The sequence below is a fragment of the Blennius ocellaris genome (genome assembly GCF_963422515.1).
Source record: "Blennius ocellaris genome assembly, chromosome: 8".
NCBI classification, from domain to species: domain Eukaryota; kingdom Metazoa; phylum Chordata; class Actinopteri; order Blenniiformes; family Blenniidae; genus Blennius; species Blennius ocellaris.
This window is the reverse complement of record NC_137657.1, coordinates 25,681,064-25,694,435: the sequence shown is the minus strand read 5'-3', so window position 1 is coordinate 25,694,435 and position 13,372 is coordinate 25,681,064. Positions and strand designations below refer to the sequence as shown.

Sequence of the window (13,372 nt, the reverse complement as noted above, 5' to 3'; positions counted from 1 at the left end):
ACAGAAGGACCCCCAAAAAAATGCACCCATACTGTTTACAGTGTCGTGTGATCCAATCAGTCCCAACATGTTTGTTTTGCGTCCACAGACTCCTATGTGACTACCCAACATGCACTGCCGCAGAGTATCGGCCAGTTTGAGACACCAGCACTTCCTCAGCCTGCGTTCGACCAGCAAGCTCTGACGCAAGGTACAAACCGATGTGTGCTGCCTCTCAATTTCAACCATGGAGGTTCTGTCTCTTTTCACCCTTCTCACTGAAACTCTCGAGTGACTGAGGATAAAACATTAAGTCCACTGAGGCTTTTTACAAGTCCATGTTCACATATCTAATTCATGCATTGAATAAACAGATAAAACTGAACTTTATCAGTCTGTGGTCTCCACCAAAATGTCTCCTTCCCTCTTCGTGTTGAGGGCGGGATGCGAACTGTCAACCTTCCATGTGGATTGTGATTTATAAAAGGAAAATGTGTGCAGATTTGCGTAAGCACAGTTTTATCGATCCAATTTTTTGGGCGCACATGCCATTTTTAGATTTTGGGCACACAGACATTTTTAGTAGGATTCCTACACAAGGTTATATAAATGAGGCCCCTGGGACTTGATGGTTTTGTAGTTGAGTGTCACCGTAATAGAAATCCATACAAACTCCTCACCATTGTTCAAGTTTATAGCGTATTATTCTATTCTTGCATGTGTGAGTGGTTTCATTATGAAAACAACCGAACAGTTTACACTAGTGGTTTTCCTTACAGCAAAACTACGTCGTTTTCAGTATTTCTGCCATTTCCGTATAATCGAACATTGTTTTCACAATGCTCCAGTGTAACAGTGTAAACCCAAAACTTTTCTTGAACCAAAATGCAAAAACGATGCATTTTTACTTGAAACATCTTGTAAACGGGGCCTAAATAATGTGCATGTTAACAGGTGTTTTTTTTTGTTGCCATAATTAACAGACCACAAATGTTGACTTCGAGCAACCCTGTTAGAAAAAAGTTAATATTTTATGAGAGCACTATAACTAATCAATAAAACATTAACAATGATGTAAACTTTATTTCCGCTTTACGAGGCTGTCAGGAAAATCAAACATTTGGTCAAATCCACCATCTGTGGGAAGCGCCTCGTTCCACATCATCCTGTCATCTGATACAACAAACACAGTGTAGTGCACCTCAAACATATGGTCGCTACTTCCCCCACCCCTCCAACCAAACTCGGCGAGCGTCCTCGGTGCCAACTGGCTGCTGCCGTGCAGCCGAGCGGAGGGATTCGTGCGGCGGTCGCACTGAACGCGCATCAAACATCTGGGCCCTGGATTCAGTTCGTCTCCTCTTACTGGAGGAGCTTTTCCTTTTAATCCGTCTCTGAACAGATCTGCAGCGATGCACGCTGGCGTTAAGCAGAAGCATTCAAAACCTCGCTTTGTTTCACGCTCGCTTCTCAAAGCTTCTGCTCACAGCGACTCGACTCAAACTCTGATTTGGCAAATTGCTGCAGCCACTGAGTTCACAGGTATTTATGCTCCGCTTCCATTCAGGGACTCACAATGAGACATATCGCCTCCTTAAATGTGTCGCAGGGGGGAGTACGCCCACTGTGTTCAACATTAAAAACAATGAATATTCCAACAAATATATCGTCTTTCTGAAAAAAAGAGGGAGAGAATGATCACAAGAGAACTTGTTGTGACATTTGTGCAGCTCTGTGATATTGAGGCAGCCTTCAGATACATTAAAACAGCATTTCTAAATGTAATTTTAGTTTTAATGGCCAAGTTATTTGTAATCTTTAGTGTCCCAGAATAATATATCAAAGTGAAGTTAGAATTCAGACTCTCTGTTTTAATGAACATCGACGTTATCATGTAAATTACAGTATATTGTGAATCATAATGAAGAAAGCATCCTCATGTAGAATTGGGAAATAGAGCATCTTCCTGCCTACAACTAGCATCCAGATGTGTGGATTTTCCCCCGAAACTCAAAAAAACCCATCAATTTCAAGGTCAATTGAATGAGATAGTTACTTCTCTCTCATTGTCCTGTCTAATTTTAAATTCCCATCTCGCCAGTGTTTGATATTGTTGTTTTTCTCATGGAGTTACTGTGCCGCCCCTGCAGGTTTCACCATCACGGAGTCAAGCTACAGCCAGTCGCAGTTCTCCGGCGTGCAGCAGCTGCAGGACTCCAGCACCCTGGAGTCTCAGGCTCTGTCCTCCAGCTACCACCCGCCGAACCTGCTCCACGTCCCCACTGCAGAGGTGGTGAGTTCAGGCTGGAACACCCTCCTCACACCCAGCTCTCAATTTCTCACTCACGCGCAGTAAAGATGTTTTTTTTTAGAGAGGTTTGACACACATTTCTAATTTCTACATTTGTTTGCTATTGCTTAGAGTAGCGTTCTGCAACCTGCTGGTCTGGAGCCACGTGCACCTTGCTTTCATTCTTTTTTTTTTTAACGTGCATTCCACAATATTAATCAAAAATGGACTAACTTCCTGGTGAAAATCAGCCAGAATTGCTAATAACTGATAAAATACCTCAAACTACTCAAAAATTATGAATACAGGAAAAACAGGTAAAATGGTGAAATCACTCAAATCAGCCAAAAGAAAAGGTAAATAATAGCTACAACTGTTCTGTTAGGAAATTTATTTCATTCATGAATTTCTGTTTTAACATCATATATGTTGTCCATGCCCGATTTAGAATAACATTTAACTGAATACGATTTGAAAAAAAATCACTGTACTGTATTTGTCATGTCCACGCTTCCTCTTTGCTGAATCAGGCGAACGGGCTGCTTCAGCAGAGCGGCCAGGATGAGCTCCAGCTGACCACGGACACACAGGACTACCAAGAGGACAGCGAGGACAACACCAAGAGAGCCTACAGGTTCGCTTCAGACTTATTCACGGATGTTATGTTTTAGACGGAGGGAATCTGTGCATTTCACCTTCTGCTGAATTATCGTCATTGTTAGTGGAGATAAAGCCAGTTCGCCTCCTCATTGGATTTAATAAGGCTTTGCCAGAAAATGGTACAACCCACATGTGCAATGTAAGGATTGCAGCTTGAAAACAGTCGCTTAAAAATGTATTTTCATTGGAGTTTATGAGATGAGAAGCAAAAAGTTTCAGGGTAAAAACAGTTGCCAGGTAACCGGGGGATTTAGAACGATGAAATAAAAACACTTCAAACACTGAAGTCGTTATATGTGGGTGCATGTGGTCCTTCGGTCCCATTTGAAGAGAAGACTTATTAACTCATTGAACTCTTGCAGCCACAACGCTAACTGTTAGTTCGAGATCAGAGTCTCTCTCAGAGAGTGTGCAGACCTGTGGGGTGAAACCGATGGCTGGCAAACACTTCCACCGACATACGGAAGCTGTAACTTTCACTTTACAAAGTTAAAGCTCAGGACTTGCCTTCATTTACACAATGTTTCAAGAGCAGATGCGTCATTTTTGTGGTTTTTGTTACAGAAAAGTTTCATGTCTGTTTCCATGGAAATGGCTGAGACCCTGAAAACCAAGCAGTTGAGACACGAGTTAGCACTGTTGTCATATAAACACACGACAAAGTTGGATCGCTATTACAGTGACTGAACTATAAAATGAAGAAAAAGCATTTTTCTTAAATTAAATATTTGCCAGTCAAAGTGGATGGGATTTTGGGTTTTCCTTCAAAACATGCAGAGAATTCTGGAACAGTGTGCTATGACTTCTGTTTGATTTGCTCGTTTCTGCAAAAATCACAAAGAAACTGATCCTCGTGTGATGTCACAGCTTTTCATTCCATTCCAGTACTTCGTCTGACTCCCTCTAACAGGACTCTGCTGCTGAATTCTTAGTGGCAGTGCTGAATTGGCTCTAATCTCTGTGGTTTAACCGTTTTCCTTCAACCTGGTTTCCAAAAAAAAAAAAAAAAAACTAAACAACAACAAACAGACATAGAAACTTGTCATTCATGCACTTTTTTCATCATTAAACAAGGGAATTGAAGCACTTTTACAGACTTCAAGGAAGTGATAAGGTGCATTCAGTCTTCATTTATTGTTGACTGCAGTCTGAGGAGACAAAATGTCTTTCAATCACTGGGTTTAAAAGATTGTGTTCATTCTTTTATCTGAATACCGATTTGGACACACTTCATACTTCAAATCGTATCTTTTCGCATTGTTGTGATGATCCGATTCTGGCTGCAACCCTGAAGAACCCTCTGCAGAAGAGCCTGATTAGTTTTCCTGTTGCAGAGTGTGCTGGCTCATTAACTTCCCGGCACTGCACCGTGTATGCATTGTGTCTGTGGTTTGTGTGTGAGCCAAACAAATCTGCTTCCCCAGCTCAACAAGTTTAATAAGATGGAGAAAAGCCTTAGCGGAGCTCAAAGCAGCTTTAATGAATGCAGCGCCGGCTCCTTTCAAACTTTTTGCTCAAAATAAGCAGACGCCATATAGAGTCCATTTATTAGATTGAGATAATATGAAGCTATTCAACCCGTGCATCATTTTCAGCTTAATGTTTTCCACTCTGGTGCTCATTCTCAGCCTGTGTCTCCATTCCTCACAGTAACTTAATAATTATAGATATTTATAGCAGAGATGGAAAACACGGAGGGGAAAACAACCTAAAAAGTTCACTAAAAGTTCGCTCGGGTGAGACAGACATAAATCTGATAGTAGATAATGGGTAGTTTGTGATCAGACAAACAAAAAGTTCAGAAAACAACATGCTACATAATGAAAGATTAAATAAACAATTCAGTTTAAAAACAGTTTTCAGAATTAGGTTTGGAAGCATTTTTGTGAATACATAGAGTAGAAGAGTTGTGACAGGATGATAACACCCTGGAGGTTTTCAGACGTTTTAATTATTTGATATTAATGGAGTTTCTTTGTTGTGGCGCAGAGTATAAGTGTTGAAAATGTCTATTTATTCGCAAAGCCAAACAATTACTACTAAAAATTACTACAGTCACAACACAAAGTCGATTTTAATGAAAGGGGCTTGATGTTTGACACTCTCCTGGACCGCAAACAAAACTACAGTATGAAAGGGAAAAAGTATAAAGCTCTTTTCCTGGAAGCAACAATATACAATGCAAAGAATATTTCTCTGACAAATGTAGATGGTTATAAAAATAAATTGATTCTCAACAAAAATGCAGATCAAAAGGTTTTAGTTTTCATTTATGAGAAAACTCAATGTGTTGTGATTCATAAAGTTGATTTCATGATGAACATTGTTGTTGAAATGGACTTGAATTATACACTTCAGTTTGTCCACATTTTATGTTACCACCTCATTCCAGATCTGATTAAATCTGTTTATTTCTTCAAAAGTATACACACAATACCCCATAATAAATGTACATGTGGTTTCTTTGTTTTTGTATGTTGAATAAAAGCGCAAATAACTGAAAATACCCCAAAATAAACGTAATTACAGTAATTTGAGTAAGTAACAAAACACTTTTAGATGCCTGCTTTGTTAAGTATTCATTCTAAATGACATTTTCCTCACTTTTCAGGTGCTCGTGGTGCAACAAAGGCTTCAAAAAGTCGAGCCACCTGAAGCAGCACGTGCGCTCCCACACCGGGGAGAAGCCGTTCAGATGTCACCTGTGCGGCCGGGCGTTCGTGTCGGCCGGCGTGCTGAAGTCCCACCTCAACACTCACACAGGTGAGGCCGACCCGTCCTTACAGCCGGGGGGGGGGGGGCTCAAACATGACTCCCCGAGCCATTGAAACCCTTCAAACCTTTCCCCTCAGGAGTGAAGCCCTTTAAGTGTCACGTGTGCGACGCCTCGTTCACCACCAACGGCAGCCTGAACCGACACATGATCATCCACATCAAGTCCTTCAAGTGCTCCATGTGCGACGACAGCTTCAGGACCAGCCTGCTGTGTAAAAGGCACATGAAGAAGGAGCACGCCGTGGAACACCACAGTAAGAACACCTGCGAAAGCTGATTTTTCTGGGGGGTTTTGTTTGGTTTTTTTCAAAGTAGCTTAATTTGGTCAGTTTTGATGGTTTTCAAACAGTTAGGTTTGTGTTGCCACATATAGATATCTTGTTCATCACAAATTATACAGTCTGTGTCAGGTATTTTTGGAGGCTTTGATCTGACTGTTTAACTATAAATGTTTAATTTGTGTCGCGTCTGATGATCACATGTGTTTGTAGTATAGAGTCAAATCTCATTTTATAATTCTTATGAATCATTTCGTTGGAGTTATTCGAAAGCCTACGATATCTTTATTGTCTTCATACAGTTTAGCAAAAACTAACAAGATTGCATTGGATTCCTCATCATCTTTTACTTTAATCTGAACTGAATAAGATAAGATAAGATAAGATAAGATAAAATAAGCCTTTATTGATCTCACAGTGGAGAAATTTACTCGTAACATTCAGCTCTTAAAGACACTCATGAGGAAAGGAAAGACAAGGAATGTGCAAACAGTTAGAATAGACGTATCTTACATACAATGACTAAATATATAGGACTAAAAAATAAGGAAGTCGTGTCATTCAGCCAAATACTACATAACATCACTGCTTCCAGTTATCGGTCTAGCGATTCAGGAGGTGGAGGAAGACGAAGACGACGAGGAAGGCGAACCGAAATCCTTAAAGAGGCGGGGCCTGGAGATCATCACCTTCACCGAGGAGCAGGCGGCCGAGCTGGCCAAAGACCCCGGCGAGGAGGCCTCGGTGTCGGAGCGAATCCTGGCGCAGTCGGCGGCCGAGAGGGATCGGATCAGCGAGATCAAGGACAAGGCCGTGGAGCTGGAGACGGAGCCCAAGTTCGCCAACTGCTGCAGTTTCTGTCCCAAGAGCTTCAAGAAGCCCAGCGACCTCGTCAGGTAAATGCCAGGGATGCTGGTGGGCTGTGGGAGAAGGGGGGTAACTTGCAATTCCAGTGATTGGTGTCTAGCCGGGCAAAAAAAAAAACAAAGTTAGTCGGATCAAAAAGACTACAGAGGTCATGGAGTGTATGTGGCTGGAGTTTTAAAAGGGATGTTGATCTGAAGGTGAGGTTGTGGAACCACTAATATGTACAGATAAAATAATCTAAACGGCCTTTACAGGTTTGTCGTTGATTCAGGAATATATCTTGATGCCAGATATCTACATGTGAAAGTCCTGAGCAGAGACACTCTGGATACACATCATCATATTCCAAGACTTATCATAATTTTCTCAGAGAAAACAGGTTGTTTACTAAAATATTTCAATTAAATTGTGCAGTTTCACCAGGAAACTAATCAAGGGGGAATCATGGAGTATTTGCAACGTCGACGGGTTTTCTACTGAAAAATGAATAGTACCAGGTCCAATTCCTCCATGGAGACTTTTCAATTAAAGACAAAAGTAAAATAATGTAGCCAACAGTGGTGAGGATTGCACAAGGTCTCATTTCTCATTGGCCTGAGGTAAAACCTGAGGAGCTTTGACAACAGTGTGAAAACATCCTGTACTCAGAGAAAGTTACCTTTTTTGTTTTGTTTTGTTTTAATTTCCCTAAAAGCTGATTGAGATTATTGGACATTTTCACTCCTAATTGTTAATTTTGGAATCTGAATTGGCAGCTCATTTCATAAACAAGTCAGAAACCCAACCCTTTTTACTTTGCCCAATATTTTAATAACTGGAATCAGAAAACATTAGCTTTCATGAAAGAGTGCTTCTGCGTTATATTCAATTAACACTGGCAAGACTAACTTTGCTCATGTGGTGGTCATGTATTAGACCATTTTTTCTATTCTAATGATGTCGGTATGTTTTTTTTAATAAGTCTGCATTTGTTCCTCATTAAGGACTTATGAATGCAGTGCTTGTAGATTTGCCAAAAAGCAGATACATAAAAGGGGGACATTGATCTCAGGCCTGAGGATCGGTGCTGTGTGACAAACTGGATGTTTATAAATGGTCTGCATCAATGGTAAATCCTCTGTTGTGGAGATATGCACTCACCACGCATAGGATGTTCAAAAGCTGCGAGAATGAATCTGACACATTCGATCTCATGCCCGTCTGTCCTCCTTCATATGTGCTCTTCAATCTCATTCAGGCACATCAGGATCCACACGGGAGAAAGGCCGTACAAGTGTGACGAGTGTGGGAAGAGTTTCACGGTGAAGTCGACCCTGGACTGCCACGTGAAGACACACACAGGTTAGCCGTGCTCTTCAATAAAGGTGTGTTTCACCAGGCGTGGGTTCCTGCTGGATGTGGAGGACATGGATTTCAGATCAGATCTGGCAAAAGAATCATGAACTTGTTGTGTAAACAGGGGCTTAAAATAGAGTTACAAAAGTTATTAAAAAAATTTAAAAAAAATGCCACAAAGTGAATAAACACTTTCCAACCTGAACTGACTGCAGAGTTTGGAGTCACTCAAACTTTTGAGCGTTACGGAGAGTGGGTGAACTCGAGTTGTACTTCTAGGGTATTAAAAAAATATAAAGCAGCGGGGCATCTATCAATTGCAAATCTGTCAGTTGGATTCCTCGTTCAAAGCCCGGACGCTGCACCCCAAGCCGCTCCCAGGGGTGTCCGAGACCTTTGTACGACAGCTGTCACATTAGTGTGTAAATGTGCGTGTGTGAAGATGACTGCTCCTGTAAAGCGCACTGAGGCTGCGGAATCATTGAATCGGAGTGTTAAAGTAAGTTTCTGCTTTAGTCTGGAGATATGAAGGAGCAATAACACTGATCGCTGATATGCGTGTGTCTCCGCAGGTCAGAAGCTGTTCAGTTGCCACATGTGCAACACGTCTTTCTCCACGAAGGGCAGCCTGAAGGTGCACATGCGCCTGCACACGGGCTCCAAGCCCTTCAAGTGTCCCTTCTGCGAGCTGCGCTTCAGGACCTCGGGCCACCGCAAAACCCACATCCAGTGCCACTTCCGCCCGCACAGCGACATCCGCAAATCCAAGCGCTCGTCCTCCTCGGCGGGCGGGCTCAGGCAGGGCCACGACCCGGACACGGGGCAGCCTGTGGGCTCGGGTCAGGGCCAGCAGGCGGTGGCTTCGGAGGCTCTGCAGCCCGTTGGCCTGCTGCAGACGCCCACCTCCGACCCCGGCATCTACCTCCCCGCCAACCAGGTCCTGACGGGACAGTTCGACCAGAGTCTCTTGCAGCCGGGACTCGTCGGACAGGCCATCCTCCCGGCATCCATGTCCGGTAAGGGTTGCCTGCTCTCATGTGCTCTGGGTTTATATCTACTGGTAATCTTTTACTGGCATCAAATCTGTTTCAGGAATTTGTATGAAAAAAAAGCCTCTGCATGAAAGATTTACCGTAACAAAACCCATATGATTGCCTCTTTTCCTCCAGTCGCGCAACACTTTGTGATCTTTTCCTATTATGTCCAATCAAAACTCTTATCAGAGCGCCTGCACACCTTCACTTACGCTGTCTGAAAGGAGATAAAGCTCCCAGACATCAAAGCACAGCTCTGTGGTTTCTATTCAGCCCAGCATTAAAACGTTGACACTCATTGAGGCTTTTCAAGAAGTCATATTTACATTTAACCATTTCCTGGCAGGTGTGTTCTTTTCATACCAGCGTTCTTCCCAAAAGTTTGGATTCAGGAGTTGCTTTTAACATTTCACAACCAGAAATTGACCAGAATAACAAAACTAACTGAGCAAGTGTTGGACGGGCTCCGGTGGTTTGTGTAAAAATGCCAATACAGGGTGTGATTCAGCAGCTCTCAAACAAAACAGTTAAATTTTAAAATGACAGAGGTCTTGTGAAACGCTCCTGTAGTTTAATCGTTGAGGCTGAAAGGATTTTCGAGTCATATCGAGCTTACCATTCCAGATGTGCATTGTCATATTCTACTCTATCTCCACTCCTTCCCTCCCCTTCTTCCGGGAACAGGCACGGACTACTAAATAGCCCTTGTTGTCGTAATTTATTCATGATATTCAGTAAGCCTTGACTGGAGAGATTCTCTTGATCCATCAGCTTGTGTTTGGCAGCTCAGAAGTCAAAGCAGTACATATAGTGTGTTGGAAGCCACGGCTTCACATCTGGAGATGTGATAGAACTGTATCCTCCTCCTCACAGCTTGAAGCTCGGTGCTTCTTGTTCCTGGTTTGCACTCTGCACAAACTGCTGCAGTTTTGAACTTTGAACAGCAACATTTCCACATAATAAAAGTGCTGCAAGTATATTTTCTATTTGACGTGCACAGCTGGGTGCCAGCCTGGGTGTCTATAATGTCGTTCCCCGTCGTGTGTCTTTATTCGCTCGCCGCAGCCGCAGGAGACCTGACGGTGTCTCTCCCCGACGGCCTGACCACGCTGGACGGCATCCATTTGCAGCTGACCCCGGCCAACCTGGTGTGCCCCAACGTCCAGATCTCCGGCATCGACACCAGCAACATCAACAACATCACGCTACAGGTGACAAACACAGCCACGTCTGCTGTCTGCCATTTTGAAGAAGAAGCCATTTAGATCATGTTTTTTTTAGTGTATGACATATCGCAACCAGTTCAAGCTGTGACTTCAGCAGCGTATCAATGGATCGTTGATTTAGCATTATAGATACAAAAAGCTTAGCTGAGGTCAGTCCCCCACTGTCACTTTGACCTTTGAGTCTTGCTGAAAGAATTATCTGTTGAGTTTTCACCCTGTCGTCTTATTCACATTCTTCACCAGATATTAAACACTGAACGAATTATGTAACCGGATGGTTTGAGGAATATAAATGTGTTAATCCATTTTTACTGTTTCCACACTCATGGCCACTTTTGTTGACAAGGATGCTTTCCCCTGGTACCTTTTCATACTCTTTTCCATTTAAACACCATTCTCTTCTTCAATCCTACTAATCAGTTTCTGTCCCGGGATAGTTTTGTTTTGAAGGTGTCATTCTCTACGTCGTCCTTTCGCTTCTGTTGGTCATTCTTCCATCTTTCTCCTCCAGATCGACCACGCCCTCCTGCAGCAGACCTTACAGCAGGGCGGGCTCCTCTCGCAGCCCCTCAGCGTCGACGCCGGCCTGGTCCCCCACGCCGGCGGCCAGCTCCTGTCCACCACAGACCCCTCGGTGTCGGCCAACGTGGTCCTCCACCCGCTGACCAGCTTGGCCCTGCAGCCCTCCGCCATCACGCCGGCTCAGGTCACGATGACGGGACTCTCCGAGCAGGACGCTGCAGGTACTCAGAGAGTTTCATCCAGACGTGTGCCTCACAATGCGAGCGTGCACTGGCAATAAAGTTTGGATTATGACTGTAAGACTGCAACACAATCTGCATAACATTATCTGAGCAGTTCCTCCATCGAGATCAATCAATTTCCTGCAAGAAAATGCAGCACCAAGTACTTTACAGGGTATAAACAACATTAAAACAAAGTGATACCCACCCGTCCGCCAACCACCTTCCCACAACCAAGACCATTGACTTTTAAAAACCATGAAAAAAAATAACCTTAAAATCTATCCTAAGAGCCAATGGGAACCAAAGCGACGCCTTTAAAGCCGCTGTAATGTGCTCCTGCTTTCTGGTCCACACGAGCAGCTGAGTTCTGGAGGAGCTGAAGGCGAGCGATGTTTTTATTGGGAAGACCAGAAGGCACAGGGCTTTACAGTAATCAATCCAGCTTGAGACAAAGGCATGCATCAGCACCTCTGTGTTGGCTCGAGAGAGAAACAGACAGACGCTGGACATATTCCTAAGATGATAAAAAATCACATGTTTTACGTGTGGAATAAAACTAAGCTCAGAGTAGAAAATGACTCCCAGGTTCCTTACTTGATCTGACATTTTTAAAGACTTTAAAGAAGTTTAACAAATGTTTCCATCGCTTATCCTTTGGACTGATCACTGAAACTTCAGTTTTATCCTCATTGAGCTGTAGCAGGTTTTTCTGCCATTCGAGATTTAATGTAAAATATTAAAGGTCATTTGGCCGCATGGCTTCAGGAGACATGGAAATGTGCAGCGGTGTGTCGTCAGCATAGCTGTGAGTGTCAGTGTTTCCTGATTAATAGTTTATAGTGAACATGATATCGATCCCACATTAAACTGCAAGATTTAGTCAAAAAGCAACTAGGTTAGGTGTGTTTCTGCAACATTCCTGCACAAGTTGCTGTTATCTGGATGTTCTGGGGGAAAAAAATCAACCTTTATTATGTGCAATAAAAGACAAGTCAAAGAGAGCAGAAATCTCTATTTTTTTTAAACACAGAGTAAAAGAAGAAAAAATCCTTCTCTTAAATTCAAATCAATATGGTAATTTCTCTCCTTCCGATCTCTTCAAAAGCTGAGAAGATTTGACTCGATAAACTCTGAGTTGAACTGGACATTATAGCCTCTTGATATTGAGCAGCCAAGTAGTTTCCATATTAACTTTTATTTTATATCCTGCTATTGTAATGAAGTGAACAGTTGAACGTTTCCGTTAATGATTATAGTGGAACAATTGGAACAGTCACAGCAAAGAAAGGCCAGGAGAAAACTTTGTGCTCGTCATCACAGACTGCGATTCCACGTCATTCTGGGTTCTGCAGGTTCCCAAGACTTGAGCCACGTGATGAGCAGCTCCGGGTTGGTTGCAGGAGGAAACGGTGGTCAAGAAATCACACTGACCATCAACAACTCCAGCTTGACGCAGGCTCTGGCCCAGGTCCAGGCCCAGGCCCAGGCGTCAGCTGGCGGATCCAGCGCGGCGGCGGGGAACCCTCAGGAGATCACGCTCACTATATCAGGTACAGCCTCCGCCGCAGATCTGTCAAAAATAACGCCCGGCGAGTTCACAGGTACAGAAAGATTCTATCACTGCAAACAAACATGGATGATAACTCCCGCGGGGCGCGGCGTGTTTTATTGATTTTCTTCAGACGATCGCGCAGGCAGCGAGAAAAATACAAAGTCAACTTTTTTTCTCCCATTTGTTTTCAAGCTGCATCGCAAATCTTTATTTATCAGCTGAAGTTGTTTCTGTGCATTGCAACGATTTTTCTCAGTCTTTCTCAGTCGCTCATACATCAGCAGGAGTCGATTCGCAGAGCGCTGTAAATGAGAATGAATCGTCTCCCAGTGTTGCAGGATTAGTCATTGTCTTGTTTTTCTGGGGCTTATCGTTCTCAGTCTGAGATCTTTCACATTAATACGTCTCGCTGCTTATTGATACAACAGTGCCTCGGACAATACGTTGAGGGTGTTATTAAGTCCTTTCTTTCTTGTGTATTGATATGCAGTGTCCCGTTCAAATAAACAACTAAATGAAATGAAATGAATGAATAATCAGCTCATACTTGCACTTGTGTGATTTCAAGTGTTTGTTAGAGCAGTGGTCACCGACCTTCAGTCCTTCAAGTGCTTCTAATTAAAGCCAAAC

At 43.1% G+C, this 13,372-nt stretch overlaps 1 protein-coding gene across 1 annotated transcript in view; it reads left to right on the top strand.

Annotated features, from left to right (window-relative positions):
* The window catches only part of znf236 (zinc finger protein 236), a 55,059-nt gene that overhangs the window by 31,279 nt on the left and 10,408 nt on the right, over window positions 1–13,372 (top strand). The window contains exons 15-25 of the mRNA XM_080500907.1: window positions 89–190; window positions 2,130–2,272; window positions 2,800–2,903; window positions 5,541–5,692; window positions 5,782–5,958; window positions 6,590–6,878; window positions 8,087–8,190; window positions 8,757–9,200; window positions 10,284–10,429; window positions 10,956–11,187; window positions 12,543–12,740. Coding sequence (XP_080357033.1) covers window positions 89–190; window positions 2,130–2,272; window positions 2,800–2,903; window positions 5,541–5,692; window positions 5,782–5,958; window positions 6,590–6,878; window positions 8,087–8,190; window positions 8,757–9,200; window positions 10,284–10,429; window positions 10,956–11,187; window positions 12,543–12,740 — 2,091 coding nt within the window. The remainder of the gene's footprint in view (window positions 1–88; window positions 191–2,129; window positions 2,273–2,799; window positions 2,904–5,540; window positions 5,693–5,781; window positions 5,959–6,589; window positions 6,879–8,086; window positions 8,191–8,756; window positions 9,201–10,283; window positions 10,430–10,955; window positions 11,188–12,542; window positions 12,741–13,372) is intronic.